General features: G+C 42.8%; 1 protein-coding gene across 2 annotated transcripts; it reads right to left on the bottom strand.

Annotated features, from left to right (window-relative positions):
- Nucleotides 1–1,578: 1,578 nt before the first annotated feature.
- Nucleotides 1,579–9,305, bottom strand: LOC309375042 (C-signal-like). Of its 2 annotated transcripts, none has more exons than XM_081920428.1 (6): nt 7,872–9,305; nt 5,795–5,846; nt 3,859–4,037; nt 2,844–3,002; nt 2,205–2,309; nt 1,579–1,785 (listed from the first exon to the last, which is right to left on the bottom strand). In XM_081920428.1, the coding sequence occupies exons 1-6, from the start codon at nt 8,076–8,078 to the stop codon at nt 1,669–1,671; spliced, it is 819 nt and encodes a 272-aa protein (XP_081776554.1). In that variant the 5' UTR covers nt 8,079–9,305; the 3' UTR covers nt 1,579–1,668. The 2 variants fall into 2 exon arrangements, with proteins under 2 accessions (XP_081776554.1, XP_081776553.1); XM_081920427.1 differs by having other exon boundaries at nt 3,850–4,037; nt 7,872–9,300.
- Between the last annotated feature and the right edge of the window lie 4,714 nt (nt 9,306–14,019).

A 14,019-nucleotide genomic window follows, 5' to 3' on the forward strand; every position in this document is an offset into this window, starting at 1 on the left:
CATTAGACTTCCAGGGAGATCCCCAAAAGGTTTGGTTTCATTCCACCGTGATCAGGTCAAACCTCTGTGTCTTCTCAGCTGCATACTTGACAAAGGCTAGCCTCTGACCTACTGTTCTCTTGCCTCTAGGATGATGTGGTGTCTAGCCACGTGTGTGAGATCTGACTACACTTTCTTCTAGAAACAGCAGAGAAATGCTGGGAGGGTATGGAGCTATGTGACCCCCGAGCCAAGGAGATAAGTAACTATACAGTACAGTGGTACCTTGGGTTAAGAACTTAATTCGTTCTGGAGGTCCGTTCTTAACCTGAAACTGTTCTTAACCTAAAGCACCACTTTAGCTAATGGGGCCTCCCGCTGTTGCTGTGCCGCTGGAGCATGTTTTCTGTTCTCATCCTGAAGCAAAGTTCTTAACCTGAGGTACTATTTCTGGGTTAGCGGAGTCTGTAACCTGAAGCGTATGTAACCCGAGGTAACATTGTACAGCCTTTAGAAGACAACTAGAAGACAGCCCTGTGTAGGGAAGTATTTTTTTAATGTTTAATGTTTTATTATGTTTTTATATATGTTGGAAGCCGCCCAGAGTGGCTGGAGCAACCAGGTCAGATGGGCAGGGTATAACTAAGTAGTAGTAGTAGTAGTATGGAATAGGATGTCTCTATTTTCATCAGATAAATTTTGGAGGGTATGCACATATACACAACCAGAGCACAAGATGAAGGGCTCACAGCATCACTGCTACATCAGATCTTGCTCCTCCATCAGGTCCCTAGGGAGATCCCCCAAAGGTTTGGTTTCAGCTCTGAGAGGAAGTCAAGCCTCTGTGTCTTCCCAGCTGCAGACAAGACAAAGGCCAGCCTCTGACCTACTGTTCTCTTGTCTCCAGGATGCTGAGTCCAGCCACGTGTGTGAGATCTGGCTACCCTTCCTTGTAGAGACAGTACTAGCTCCTTTTTCTATGACAACACGCCCATACTTGCTCAAGTCTTTAGACATATAAAAGGATGCTGAGCGGGGTCAGCTTGATCTTTTACAAAGAAACTGGTTCAGGCACTTCAGCTCCTACTACAGACTCCCATCCTCCAGATAAAGAACCACGGACTTTGGAGGGGACCTAAACACATAATCCAAATCAACCCCCTGCTCCTACAACAGCGAGGTGCACACACTAAATACCTCTGGCTTTTGTATGTAGCCTTCTGTACCAGAGATGGGGAATCTGTGGCCCTCCAGATGTTGTTGAACCACAGTTTCCATCATTCTGACCATTGGCCATGCTGGCTTGGGCTGATGGGAGATGCAGTCCAACAACACCCGGAGGACCCAACTTCCCCATCCTGTTCCATGGAAAGGTAATATTCACAATCTTGCCCTGCCCACTTTTGGCTTTGCCACCTACCCCCACCTGGATGCCACCCACCCCACCTGGCATTGGCATCCAGCCCCCATAAGGGGGCTCATGAGGGAGTGTGTCCTTCAGGCTGAAAGATCTTTCAATCCATGGCTAGTCCTTAAAAACAATTCTGCATGAAAACTGGTCTACAATGGAACCTTCTGAAGGAAGAAAAGAGTCAAAAACATTTTCCCTTGAATCCCAGGTGGTTTATTGGATGCTCTCTAGGCACAATCCTAGAGTGGTAAACCCCCTGGCATCGTGAAACAAATCCCTCACCAGGGCACTCTGCGTCCTTCCCAGTCCACAAAGGTACCATTATCCACCTCAGAAAGTGTGGAGAGAACATGAATTATTCCTCGTGTACTCTCTTCTACAGTCAGGTCCGCCTCCTGTGAAGAAAAATATTGTAAGTGAAGGATTTCTTAAGTCATTCTTGAGCATCAAACAGCAGAAGGCTGTTGGATGTCTTGGTTATAAGATTTCAGCCTGCACATTAAACATTGCTTTATGAAAGACAACTAAGTGGTCATAATATGCCAAAGGATAGCAGTTCACTGCCAAGGCCTCAGAGGACTATGCTTGCTTTTCCAGGAGCAATTTTGGATATTATTAGAAGCACCAACTCATAGATGCTGCCTTCATTGCCTTGCTCTTGTGCTTTTAATACCTCCAAGCAGTGAAGGATGGGGCACTGGAGCTACTCAGGCACCACCATCCAGCTAAAAATGTCAAGCAATTTGTTTAAAGAAATATCATCCTATAGGGCTACCCACCTTTTCCATGATTACCAAAAGCCTTGAGCACTTACTTGCATGCCTTGAGTTTTCACCCAGCCAGGATGGATGCAAACACACAGAATCCCATCAGCTGGATACGTGAGTGACTGGCATTTGGTGAGCATGTTTAAAGCAGCCTACAAGGCAGAAAAAACAAACCATGAGCAGAGGGTGTATTGAACTGTGGGGAGCTGCTTAATATGGATAGCAAGGTGGCTAGAAAGGATTTGGAGGCAGAGAGGTTTGTAAGAGAAACTGGACATCACTGAGCATTCCTGACACAAAAATTAGCAACTTGGAAGTTATCTATCATGGACACCACTCTTGAACAAGATTTCTGACAGGCATTTGTGAGTGTTCCCCATGCTTGTTGGCTGCATCATTTTGCTAACTGATATCTAGCTTTAGATGTTTGTTCTAGGTTCTGCAAGAAGAAAAGGACTGTACACATGCTATTTATTTGTAGAAAACATCCTGGTATCTTCCCTTAATGCCATCCACTCTTTTAGAAAATGCAACATCCTCACAACAGAAGTTTGTCTCTCAACATTGATCCGTGGGCAATGCATGATTATTGCCCAGAATCACACATACAGCTATCATTTGGAAAGATAGTTGCAGCAGGGCAGGGGAGGCTGCAGACAGTTTCACATGGATTTGACATAAGGTACCTTACTGCAGCGATAGGCAATATTCATCTTTATTTCCCATAGCAGCATAACTTCCATGGAGCCTGCAGCACTGGATGTATTGATAATGGCTGCCTTGCAGCAGCTCAGCCCTTCCTGGGGATATCTCTGAGCTGCCATCTTCAGCAGGGGCAGAAATGCCTAAAAGAGAATAGAGGTCATGGCTGTTGTTAGGTCAATGAATGCAGTTATCCTAGGGCAGTGATACCAGAGGAAAGCACTGGATGCACTGTATAAAGTTGAAGGTATATATAAACAATGCTTGCAGCAGAATTAGGATTTCTGATCCAAAAATAACAGTACTTTCTATAAGCTTTTGCACAAGAAGTCTCGTAGGACTTAGTATACATTTAGAATTGTTTGAATGCACAGCTGGGCAACCTGTTCCCTGACCTCATTTTATGCAGCCCACAACAGGACCTGAAGCTGCTCTATTCTAAGGTCTCACCCATGTTTCTTCCTTCTGGTTCGCTTTTTGGCATTTTAAAGTTTTCCTTCTCCAACAACTGTTTGACAATGTATTCTAGGCTTTTCCATACTCTCTCTTTTCCTATGTGTGTGCATAGCACACTAAGAAAGGAAAGGCATTAATGTCATCTGTTTTCCAGAAAGTAGCCATATTGATCCATTCTATTAAAAAAAATTGTCTGCATGTTCATGAGAGCAGCCCCATTAAACTTCTAGGGAAGGAACGGTAGAAAGCATTACTATTTTTATGCCAGACTGATGTTCAGCAACTGGTGGATCTATCAAGGTTGGTTTATCATTTTTCCTACCTTAAGTTCAATTCTCTGAAATTCCATATCAGTTTGCAATTATTTTCTTAAAATCCTCATGAAAATTAATTGCTCAAACAAATACTGCTTTTCTCCTACCCAGTTTGTTGCTTTTGTTTAATTCTCCCAAAGGGCCAGAACATTACAGTTATTACCAGGGCAATAGGTAGTGAGTAAAAGGATTTGCGGCACCATGAAAAGCAAAAACTTACCTGGCTCACCTGAAGTGGCCCAATAGTATTGACGGCATATACATCTGCCATGTCCTTTGCATTTTCTTTCTCCAGGTCGTTTCCAGAAATAACACCAGCATTGTTCATCAGGAGGTTCAATCCAGATTCTCCAACACACCTTTGCACTTGCTCCACAGCTGCCTTGATGCTCTGGAGGTCAGTGACATCTGCAGAATGACATTTCTAGGCCCTTAAGAACTGGGTGGTATGGGGATGCCCAAGGGACTAATAAAAGGCCCTTTTAAAACTACCAAGGCAGGTGGCTTTGCGGGATCTTACATATTAAGTCCATTCAAGGATGAGAGGTGCTTTTCGGTCCACTTATTTGTCACCTTGGCCTGTCAGCTCTTTTTGTTAGCGTAGCAGCTACCACAGTCCACTTGAGGAGGAAGAACAAGTTCTTCTCTGAATCATGGAGGTATGTGTGTTTTTAGAGGGAGCATAGTGAGGGCCCGGCTTTTAAAAATGTTTGCACCACATTCATATCACTCCGTCAGAAAATGAGCTCAAGGCAAGGCAATTGTAAGGTCAAAGTACTTAACTAATGTAGGTGGAATTCAGAGAGAAAGGTTTGGCAACACTTTACTGTGTGTAATTTAGGGAGAAAGCTGTAGGGATAGTTTGTCTCTCTCAGTTCAGGCCTTTCATATACAGTAGCAAGCAGACATTCAGCCAAAGGTACGTATAGAAGAAACCTGCTTAGGCTGCTTTGCATGCTTGCTAATCAACACCTCCACCCAGCCGGTTCATAACTAATTGACTTCAACACTAACATAAGGTTACCAGACGTCCCTGTTTCCGGGGGCAGTCCCCAGATTTACAATCAGTCCCCTGACAAAATCCTATCATTCCTATTGAAGTTGAAAAGTGTCCCCGGAATCATTGAAAAAAATCTGGTAACCTTACACTAACATAATTACACTGAATGATCCGTGCAGTTTCACTTCCAACGTTTTATTCTTTACTTTTTATGAAATATTTGGGACAATTAGACACATTGAAGATAAAGCTGAGCCCTAAACAAGGCCACTGTGAGTCCCAAGTACAGTAGAACCTCAGGTTAAGTACTTAATTCGTTCCAGAGGCCCATTCTTAAACTGAAACTGTTCTTAACCTGAGGTACCACTTTAGCTAACAGGGCCTCCCACTGCTGCTGCGCCACAGGCGTGTGATTTCTGTGCTCATCCTGAAGCGAAGTTCTTAACCTGAGGTAATATTTCTGGGTTAGCGGAGTCTGTAACCTGAAGCATATGTAACCTGAAGCGTATGTAACCCGAGGTACCACTGTACAGGGGAATCCCCATGTATGTATGGGTTTTGCAGCAGCACTTGTGCAAGTCCACCCTGTTCTGCCTCTGAATCATTCTGCCCCCCTTCTGCCCCTTGAGGTGCCAAAAATGATGCGTACATCAGTGGTTGTGCGTCAGTGGGGAGGTGCCTGAACTTTATTCTGTGGACTATGGTAACATACAAGGGGTTGTGGTACCTGTTCTGGAAGCCTTGTCTTTCTGTGTCATATTGCTTCTATACATAAAGGTAGAGTACCCATAAGAGACAGCGTTAGCCCATGTCTTTGTAAGCCATTTTGGAAAGTTCCTTTATGGCTCTCCAATTGTTGCTGAACTACAACTCTCATCAGTCCCAGAAAACATGGTCAATGGCCAAGGATGATGAGAGTTGTAGTTCTGCAACATATGGTGGGCCAAACTTTCCCCACGGATCTGTTATGTGACGATATGGACAGAGACTACATATAGGTGCATCTCATTTCAAAGCTTCATTGAAGTTGTGGGGACAATATCACTGATATTCTGTAACAGGGGAGCAAATCATCTTTTTTTCCAGTTACTGCTTTGTGGACTGTACTGGTTTCCACTGGTGCTGGGAATGTCTATTCATCCCACACTTGGAACGTGAGACTTACCCAGCTGCAGCACCACCAGATTCTGATGCTGGCATGCCAACTCCTTTATTTCCTGTCAAAAAGAAACGTTTTCTTGCATTGATTAAACTGGAACTAGGCAGCAAGAGAGACCCAGAGCCTTAGAGCTGGTTCCTAAAAATGCTTAGCAGAGTAACAGACACTTAGGAATCTCACTCAGAGCAAACCCCTGCCAGGATAACATCCTTGTCTCCAATATTAATAGGGTGAGCACACTATCAGAGATGGACAGAAAACCTGGTGCAAGGAAAAGTGGTAAGGAGTCTGAAAGTCCTCATTCTCCTCCTCCCTCCTCAATGTTTTTGCCTGGCTGAAATATGCCCTTGTACTGTCACAGTGCCTTTTACTTGTTCTGATGGAGGATGGAGAGAGGTGCATGTAGACTTTTGCATCTGTGGAATGTAGCCTATTATACAAGGGCAGCAGCCATATCTGTTGCCTGGCCCACTTTTGCTTCTGACCCCCCCCACGGCCCCCAGAAAGTTGCCCACAGGGGAATGTACTGAAGGGAAACTGGAGGATCAACATAAATTCCAGTGTAAGACTTCAGTTGTTAGGACACTGCTTTATTTAAAGGATATTAGGATGCTTTGGTCTTATTTTAATTTCTCTCTTAGCTCCTTTGGGGATGGCTTTGTTTGAATGTAACCATTCATAAGATAGAACTTTTTTCCTAAGAATGACTTTTTAATCATTTTATTAAAACTTTAATCCTGGCTCACAAGTCCTTAAGGTAAGGTTACCAGATTTTTTTCAAATAATCTGGGGAAACTTTTTTTTAAAAAAGAGGGGGTGAAAGTTAGTTTGTTTTTTTAAAAAAAGGTATTAAAAAATATTATCTTCTGTGGTCTCTGTCGCACGGCCTTCCTTTGCGCCCTGGCCTACTCTCTTGGAGCGCTAGCCACTGTGGAGTATGATCGGGTCGAGCCTGGGCTTGGCCACGTGTCCTTGCCCTCCCGGTGCTCTCCTACCTGTTTACCTCAGCAGCGGCAGCAACGCAGCAAGGTCAGGGCTTCCCTCTTTTTTCTCCTTCCACTTTTTCTTTCTTCTCCTTCTCCTCTCCACCTTCTCCCTGCATTGTCTCCGGGGTTTTCTTGGCCCCGGAGCACCGATGGGCAGTCGGCCAGGTGCTCTCGCTCCCGGCTTGATTTGGGTCACCGGGGGGGGGTGTCATTGGTTTCCCCAGTTGACGCGCCAGGTATCCCTGGTTTCCTCTTGGCAGCGGCAGTGGCAGTCTCAGCAGCCCAGAACCAGCCTGGTAGCGCAGGAGGCTCTGGCTGGCTTCAGGAGCTGCTCGCTGCTGTGGCGCCCGCCATTTTGCCTCGCTGGAAGTCCCATATGATGTGTCTTGTGCCGTTGAACCATTCACGCAACATTCATTCCCTACTAATAAATCTACAACATTTAAAATATAAATCCGGGGACATTAAATGAAATCCAGGGACATTCTGGGGATACATTTTGTCCAGGGACAGATTTGTAAATCTGGGGACTGTCCCCAGGAAACTGGGACGTCTGGTAACCATACCTTAAGGTCTATATGATTACATCCAGCCTACACTACTAAGAAATGTTATTGAGGAGGCACAAGGGAGTGTTAGGCAGCCTGGTAGAAATAGACACTGATCTATTTCTGGCAGAGAAAGGGTAACTGGAAGGGAGGGCAAACAAAGGGGCACATTTGGGTTGGCCTTATCTCTCTTCCCCACAGGGCTCGTGTTGCAGTTGGGGAGCACTGGCAATTACAAAAACCTGAAAACAATTAGTTTAGCATCTATAGTTAAGCTTAAATCAAAACCTTGCTTTTTAAAGAAAAAAACCAAAGATAAGGACTTTCAGACCAAAGGCCCACTCAGTCCTGCCTCTTGATCTCACAACCAGATGGCTATGGGAAGCCTTCAAGCAGGTCATGAGTGCAATAGCATTCTCTCCAACCGGGCGCCCTCCAGATGTTTCGGACTACAACTCCCATCAACCTCATCCAGCACAGAAAGCTGACATTACATTCTTACATCATAGTAACATCACTACTCTCTTATGCTACATTCCTGGTCCTCACCTTGCTTTTTGGTCCATCCATGTCTAGGGTAGTAGCAAAGACCCACTGAGGTGGAGTTGGCAGCTTCAGAAACTGCTTCACCAGACCCAGGCCAATTCCCGAATTGGATCCTGTCACCAGAACACTCTGAACAGGGAACTCTATCGCCATCCCCTTGGAGCTGCAGCCTTTGGCTTCCATGCTTGTAACACTTGCCTCAAAGAGCATCGGTTCGTCACATGAGATGCTTTTATGGGAACTAGGCACTTCCTTTGATCTTCAGATAAGCTTATGTTGGACGCAACACCTCATTTGCTGACTAGCTCATTGGCCACTTCTGCGTTTTAATAACATCATTAGCAATGGAAAAATTGCTATGAAAGATTGGTATGAAGATTTAAAAAACAGGGTGAAGCAAATAACTATGTACTCCAAGTTCATTAGTGAAAGAATGTGAAAAAATGATAAAAAAGCATACCGTGTCACTAGGGAATATATTAACCAGTATATAAAAACTAACCCAATGTCAGGGACTGGGCAAAGGAGAAATGGTGGAGATCGCCTCCCCAGCCTGACACTTCCAGAGAAGAAGACAATTCAGATTTACAATGAGTTTGAGGGTGGTCAAAGCTCAGAGGAAGATGAGGGGGAAAGTTATGTTCAGGCCACATCCCCTGATATGCTTTTGTACCTACTCCTTAGCTTCCTTTACATCTGTAAAATGAAAACACTATTTTCAAACACTTAGAAGATGAAAGCTTTTCACTGTAAAGAGCTTTTGACATGCATGTTAGCTGCAGCTAGGGTTTCAATAGCCTAGCAAAGGAAAACCTTGAAAGATCTGCATTTGGCTGTGTGGCGTAAGAACTTGCGGAAGTCATTGTGGGGGGAAATGGCACATAAATTCAGTGTTTCCAGTGGGTTGGAGGATCCAGGAGGATTTTATGGGATCCGGTGGGATTTTATTTCCTATGCTTTGGATTTAGATGCTCAACATTCACCATCCACACTAGCTCATGAAATATGGAGGTCTTGATTTATATTGATGTGTCATCACTTCTTTCTCTTACTATTTATTGTTCGTTTGCTTTATATATGGTATGATGCAACAACCTGTTACTGCACTTATGGGTTGTTCATAGTGTTAATAAGGGTTTGGTGTTTTTTTTAAAGTCCACAAGATTGGAATAAGGTAAGTGAAAACTACTAATAAAGGTCATTTAAACTGGTCTGGCAGGTGATTTCAAGGCTACCACTAAAACAAGGCTGCATTTTAAGCTGCATTCTAACTTATATTTTAATCAACTGTTTGTTTGGTTTGTTGTTGTTAATGTTTTTACTGTATTTATATTCGGTGTTAGCCGCCCTGAGCCTGGTCTTGGCTGGGGAGGGCGTGGTATAAATAAAAAATGATGATGATGATGTTAGAAAATTTAGAAAACAGGTAAGGGAGATGCTCCTAGTTGCTCTACTAGTTAGGGTGGCAGCTACCACACCCCAGCAGGAGAGGGAGAACAACTACTCCTGAAGTAAGAAGTCTGTTGAGAGCGTGTGGGCACTTCCAGGTGAACTACGGTATATATATTTATTTTTCCTTAATAATAAGGAATAGTAAATGCTACAAATAAATAGACCAGGTCTCCTCATGTCATCTGTATATCACAGAAAGCACAATAAATTTGCAGTAATATCTGCGACCTGTGGTTCATTATTAGTGGTCAATGGTTCGTGAGTTGGTGTAAATAAAAATAAAGCGAAAAACAGGATAGAGCGGAATTAACAGATAACATTGCATAGCTAGATGCCTAATCAGGAGCCCTTGGGTTGTGCTTAGATTAAGTATGAGTAATAAGTCATTTTACCTCTAATGTTACCAATAAAACAATATATTGTTTGTATATTGATGAACGTGGGGTGTGTGGTTTCAAAATGAAGATAATAATTTTATGTTTAAATTTAAATGTAGATTAACCACATTGAGCCAAATGCTGTGGGAGGGGTTGTTCCAATTTCTGCAATACTGGCATATGCTATGAAATTAAACTACCTCAGGGTAAAACCATATTACTTGATGTACTGGTGTAATGTACCCAGTTTGAATTGAAAGACTGTTCAGTGGTACCTCGGGTTACATACGCTCCAGGTTACATACGCTTCAGGTTACAGACTTCGCTAACCCAGAAATAGTACCTCGGGTTAAGAACTTTGCTTCAGAATAAGAACAGAAATTGTGCTCCGGCGGCGCAGCGGCAGCTGGAGGCCCCATTAGCTAAAGTGGTGCTTCAGGTTAAGAACAGTTTCAGGTTAAGAACAGACCTCCAGAACGAATTAAGTTCTTAACCCAAGGTACCACTGTATATACTTACCACAGTAGAATGCTGCACCTGTAAGGAGGTGTTACAGATACAGCTGATATATTTTACACAAAAATTGACTAGAACTGAGAGATGCAGCCTTGGGGGCTGCTCAGGTTGTTACCTATTACCTTGCAGGAGTCAGTTTTGTTCATATATTTATACACAGTGCTTTTTTCCTTAAAAAATGTTTAGGGGTACTCTCATTTTCCTACCCACATTGAAAGATTCACAAAATGTTTAGGGGTATGCATACCTCTGCATCCCCCCAGAAAAGCACCGTTTATGCCTAAAGCCAGCATTTCAAGTCCCTCATGTGTTCTCATCCACAGGAAACAGTTAGGCCTCTGGAACGTCTCACTTCTTCTAGACATGAGGAGCAGGTAACAATATATAACATAATCAGCATATTAAGTTGTTAGTATTGTACAGATACGTTCTACCTTCATGCTTTTCAAAAGTTTATTTTATGTCCCCCCACTTCATTGTGACCTTTGAGCAATGAAGGCTATATAGATGAAGAGTAGTTTTCTTTAATAAATGTAATTTGGAGCGCTGTCGGCAGCCAGGCAAACAGCAGTGTGATCTCTTACATTTTAATTAAATAGTAAGAAGATGTGGACCTTAATTCTTACACAGCACATTTGCCATCCTTTGCCAAACTAACAACCTGCTTATTAAAATGGGTGGGACTTCTTAATTTCAGCAAATTCTAGTGAAAACTCAAGACACCGTGGAACAAATTCTTCTTTGCTGCTTGTTCTCAGACGCTTGAGAGCAATGGGAGTTTTGTGCGACATAGTCAAACATGCCACAGAGTGTTCTTCAACAGTAAATGAAAATAGGACTATAGATATTTATTGAAGGTATGGAGAAGGCTTTGAGATTTACCAGTGAATGTCAACTTCGCTCTTTGCATTAAAAAATTATGGTAAACATTTAAGATTCACCTGATTTGGCAATAGACGTCACCCAAAGACTTAAGACTCTTGATAGTCAATGTGTGCAAGTTCTAATCTTCCTTTGTCTAACGGGAATCCTTCACGGCATGAGCTTACCTGGATAAAGGCTACATTTCCAATCCAGGGATCGCCAAACATTTTGGGTTTGTGGGCACATTTGAACATAGAGAAGCTGTGTATTGGGCACCACACACACACTGCAAACAAGCACTTACCACAACCTAGGTTATTAACTACAACCCAATGCTTCTTTCAAGCCTAATTTCAGCAGGGGGAAGAGGGCCCTGTGGGCATAAGGGAAAGCCTCTGTGGATGAACATGTGCTTGTGAGCAACTCCTGCTCTAATCTATGAAATGTTATTCATTCTTGTAGGTATTGCCTACCTAAAGCTTGTCTTCACCCAATTTCATAATGATGTATATACAAGATCACAGTGGCCTACTGTTAATATTTAAGGTGTGGGGAAGCACACAATGAAGGGTGCTTTTTAATATTTACAATCCTGCACAACAATGTACAAACTAATGTTGTGGCGCACGGAGTATGGGCACAAATGCAAATGTGTGCACACGCGCAAACACACATAAAGGAAGCTGTATCGTATCATGTCAGACAACTGATTCACCATCTAGATCAGTACTGTCTATGCTGACCAGCTGTGACTCTCCAGAATTTCCAATAGGAGTGCTTTGCAATGGTACCTGGAGACTGCATCTGGGACCTTCTACCTGTACATAGAAAGCATGTGCCCTTTCACTGAGCTATGGTCCTTCCCCAAGCAGACAACATACACAAACAGTACCAGAATGGAGCATAGGAGAGTGACACAGGACACTGGCAGGTGCACATGGATGTATATTTTAATAAAAATAATTCTGTCAAAATACAACAGAATGTGGGTTTTTTTTAAACCATATTTCCAGTACACCCCCCCCCATATTCTTTTTCTTCAGTTAAAATTTCCTCCCCTCGGAAGGGTTTCATGCTAGTGTTGGATAACTGAACTCACAAATACTAAGCAGAGACTGAACCAATGTGCACAGCTTGGTAGGATGTCCACTGAGTCAATGTCCTCAATGAAGAGAAAGAACTCCAAGTGATGATGGAAGCCTGGTGGAGCTGAGGTTCTGCTCAGCTTGTTTTATTTGGTGATTGGGTGTTTTTTTGTTGTTTTGTACAGTTGATGATGCTATAAAAAAGTTAACAAAAAAGTGTCCTGACATTCCATGCTAGAGCTGGTACCTGAGTTTTGAATAACTGGAAAAGGCAGGGGTAGGGTGGGAGATAATTGAATTAAAATAAGCACTTCACTGAGTAGGGTTTTGTTTTGTTTTTGTCCTAGCTTGACATCCAAGGTGCAATCCAGTCACACTCTGCCACCCACCTCACGTTGCTGTCAGCCGATTTAAGATGAGAACACAGTCACCCCAAAATTAAAAATGCAAAAAACAACCACCAACCCATAGTTTTAAACCTTAAATAATGTTTCTTTGTAGTAAATGTCAATCTTTTCTTTTCAATATGCTTCAGAGTACTTCCCCAAGCAGTGTGGCCCCAGCATAAAAAACCTACTTGGTTGTAGGAGAGTCCTAGTCAGCAACTAATTTTGCCTGAAGGGAAGTGTGGTGCACATGGCTCTAATGCCCAGTGGCATGTCAACAACAATTTCCACACCACCCCTTTTACTCCATTTCCCCCCTTATTTAAAGAACAGGTTTGGCAACTAGCATCCAGGAGACCAGTTTTGGCCAACAGATCACCAACTGGTCAACCCGGTGCTTGAAACCCACCATTAATTTAGAACAAAGAACTCCTCAAGTAAGTTACAAAGTATATATGGAAGATGAGTAAGAGCAGCTTGGGCTTGATGAAAGGATGGATGTTTGGGTGCTGCTGGGAGGCATGCTACCCCGCCTGTGGTTAAAATGATGGATCTAGCGAAGCATCAGAAACATGTACCTTATTGAACCTCTAGTGCCACCTGCCATGTTACAAAAGGCCTACAGAACCAAAGCTCTAGCTCAGGTCTATGGTCTGGCAATCTCACCCTGCAAGGCAGATAGGTTGTCCAAAAATAAAATGTTAATCTAAAAGCAAAATCACTCTTCTTTTGCGCAAAAGGAACTGTTTGGGGTCAGAGTGAAGAAGTAATGAGTGTACTGCATTTACATTCTAGGACAGGGGTGGCTAATCTGTGACCCTCCTTTTATAGAACCATATCTCCACTTGTCTTATATCTCCTGCTCCTAATATGAGATCAGATATAACACTCCTTATATGTGGAAATTCTTATTTGTACAGTGTTAAGAACTTCTAGAGTATGGGGAGACTACATAGACAAGAGAGTGTGCTTTTTTATCAAGTGATGGATCAGCATTCTTCAGCATAGTATTTCAAAGAATGGTTTAAAACAGCTGTAGACTAGAGAGACTATTTTACTGCCAGATTGAAGAGCAATCAGCAGTGATGCTGTTGGATTCCAGACACCACAACCAGAGACTTTCAATCTCTATTCCATCTATATGGCAAATGCCCTAGAAGGGGAGGTTGTTGTAAATTCTGCAATTTCACCCCATAGCCTAGATATCACCTATGCATGTTATTTCTTGTTGTTCTTGATCATAATGGCTCTGATAACCACCTACTAAAAAAATTAGTATTTTGTATCCAAAGTGGAGTATTCATAGTTAGCTGCTGTGAAAAGAGAATACTATTTCATCAATATGAATATGAACACATCTGGGAAGATTTTGTTTCACAAGTTCCATAGTGTTTTGGATTGAATTAATTTTAACCTCTAAAGTACATTTACACTGTTAATTTAAGAATAATTGCTATAGGCTTGGATACCA

This window comes from Podarcis melisellensis (assembly GCF_964234715.1).
Source record: "Podarcis melisellensis genome assembly, chromosome: 8".
Classification (NCBI taxonomy): Eukaryota; Metazoa; Chordata; class Lepidosauria; order Squamata; family Lacertidae; genus Podarcis; species Podarcis melisellensis.